The 2392-nt window shown below is 36.8% G+C and overlaps 1 protein-coding gene across 1 annotated transcript; it reads left to right on the forward strand.

The window, feature by feature from the left end:
- Positions 1 to 241: 241 nt before the first annotated feature.
- On the forward strand, positions 242 to 1429 carry LOC121986863 (proteasome subunit alpha type-5-like). The gene is made up of 4 exons (XM_042540793.1): positions 242 to 258; positions 349 to 451; positions 614 to 679; positions 1053 to 1429. Exons 1-4 carry the CDS (start codon positions 242 to 244, stop codon positions 1143 to 1145), a joined length of 279 nt encoding a protein of 92 aa, XP_042396727.1. The 3' UTR covers positions 1146 to 1429.
- The last annotated feature ends 963 nt before the right edge of the window (positions 1430 to 2392 follow it).

The raw sequence follows: 2392 nt of genomic DNA on the forward strand, positions 1-2392 counted from the left end.
ATTTCCTCAATAAGCTACAGTGTCTGAAGTGCTAAAATGTATAAAATTTTCACGTTAAACCCTCCTATTAGGGAACTGATTTTATTGTCCTAGTGGGTTGTTTACTACTATTAACATAATCTTCTTGTGTCCTAAACGATTCTTCCCAGAGATCACTCTTTAGGAGATACAAATATTCTAGTGCATATGTATTATTGTGCTGGACCTTTTCGTATGTTAATGTTTCTGCTCGATATTACAAATGTCAGAAGTTATCTGGTAAAATCTGAAGTCTCTCCTACACAGTCTCTGCTATGTAGTCCTGTATTTCAATGTTTTGCTTCAAATGTTACATGCTATAAATTGCAGGTACTATACCGATCCATCTGGCACATTCTGGCAATGCAATGCAAAAGCAATAGGATCTGGATCCGAAGGAGCTGATAGTTCTCTTCAAGAGCAATACAACAAGGTAGCTACTATGGCAATTTTAGATATACATGGCTGTGCAAGGCAAATTTGCTTTGACGGCAACCTTCTCTATTGTGGCTACTTAGATCTATAGTAATTTTCTGTTTGTGGTATTGTGGTGGCGGTGATGAGAATAATTTCATGAGGGCGCTTGTTTATCCAGGACCTGTCCCTTCTGGAAGCTGAAACTATAGCTCTTTCCATCCTGAAACAAGTCATGGAAGAAAAGGTATATTTCTTGTGGTTTTTCTGTATCTACCTGCTTTAGAAGATAGATAAAGCATCCCTGTTATCAAACCTGGATTAGGTTCATTCAGGCTCCTGGTTAATGAATTATTACTTGGTCTATTTGGATAAACTAATCGGGTGTGCTTAGATGTTTACTTCTAAATCATATAAACACGGCATTTAAATATGATAAAGAGAGAATACACTATTCAATCTGGTACCAGCTGACCTGAATGTATGTTTTGGGTACTTTTGTATTAGACGGGTAAATTGGACTGATGCTTAAGGATCCAGTTCTAGGGTTTCATTTTGTTTTACATAAATTGCAGAGTATTGCAACTTTTACATTGCTAATTACTCATTTGCATTAACAAGTAACCCCTAATAATGTTGACATTGCAAAGGTGGCTCCTACTTACCATCTATATACACCTGCCGAGGTTAAAGATGTCATTTCTCGCCTTTGATCGGCAAGGCCATTTATCTTGTTATCTGCGTTTCTTCGTACTTCATACTACTTGCTAGATTGCTGTTTAATTGTGCTGGATGCTGTGACCTTATTGTGTTCTGGTTGCTTATCCACTGAACCATATTCCGTTCAAAGAAGTTTAGTAATGTCATCTGCAATTTCTCTAAAAGTTTTATTCCCTTGGAGTCTATGCTGTGAAATTATAATATGTCATCTCTCATTTTTCACATTCGCAGTGAAACAATTAATAGCTCACAAAAAATAGCTGAAGGTTGAATTTTAGTTTGCAAGTGTCTTGTACTTTGACTGGTTCCAGAATTTTGCTCTCAGGGTAGTTCACATTTTTATTGTTTTTTAAAGAAATTTGATATGGACAACTTTCTTGGGGGCCTTTGCTAATATTTTACCTCATTTACTGGATGTTTTTCAATTTTCACCAATGTAACCAATGTAACAGGAGACTTGGAGAAGAAATACTACAAGTGTTCAAGTCAATGTCACATTTAAATGCGGTATTGTTGGATATTGTTGGAGAATTGCTAGTCCAGTTTATGCGGAGAACATTGTGAATGAGGAAGTGGACTGTTTAACTAGCCCTTTTTGGTTCTCATACCTCAAAGAGGTTGAGGGTATTAGGGTTTAGGGTTATGTTAGGTTGTTGATTGTGTTATGCGAATATTCTATGAATCTATCTATTAAATTATTATACTACAGAAAGAACAACCTGAAACTATTGCCGAAATTATGCCCATTAATAATTAATCTATGCAATACTGCATACAAGATGATATTATCTTGGTCTAAGAGCTGTGCACTTCTTCAGCTGACTGAAATGAGATGCAAGGATGTGATGGCGAAGGTAGATATAGACGGAAAAGCTCATGCTAAGTTGAATTTGTACTTCATCTAAGATACTTCAAATGAGGCTGGGATACTAGAGATTTGAGCAACTGCTCATGGGTTCCATCACGTAGGCTTTGTTCCAAATATTTATGGAATGGCAAATGGACTTTTAGCTTTCCAGCTTCTAGGGTCCTATAGGAAGCCTTTGAACCCAAGATCTGGAAAACTCCTGTTTCTGTCGATCCTTATGGACCGAGCAGAGTATAGAATTAAGGAAGATTTTGCTTGTAGAATTGGAATGGAGAAAGGCGCTCTTTCACCGATTAAAAAATGATCGGTTAGTAGCACATTGATGTGGGCAATCAACTTAATAGGAGTGTTGCTCAACACATCGATAATGAT

This window comes from Zingiber officinale, chromosome 5B (genome assembly GCF_018446385.1).
Source record: "Zingiber officinale cultivar Zhangliang chromosome 5B, Zo_v1.1, whole genome shotgun sequence".
Lineage (NCBI taxonomy): Eukaryota > Viridiplantae > Streptophyta > Magnoliopsida > Zingiberales > Zingiberaceae > Zingiber > Zingiber officinale.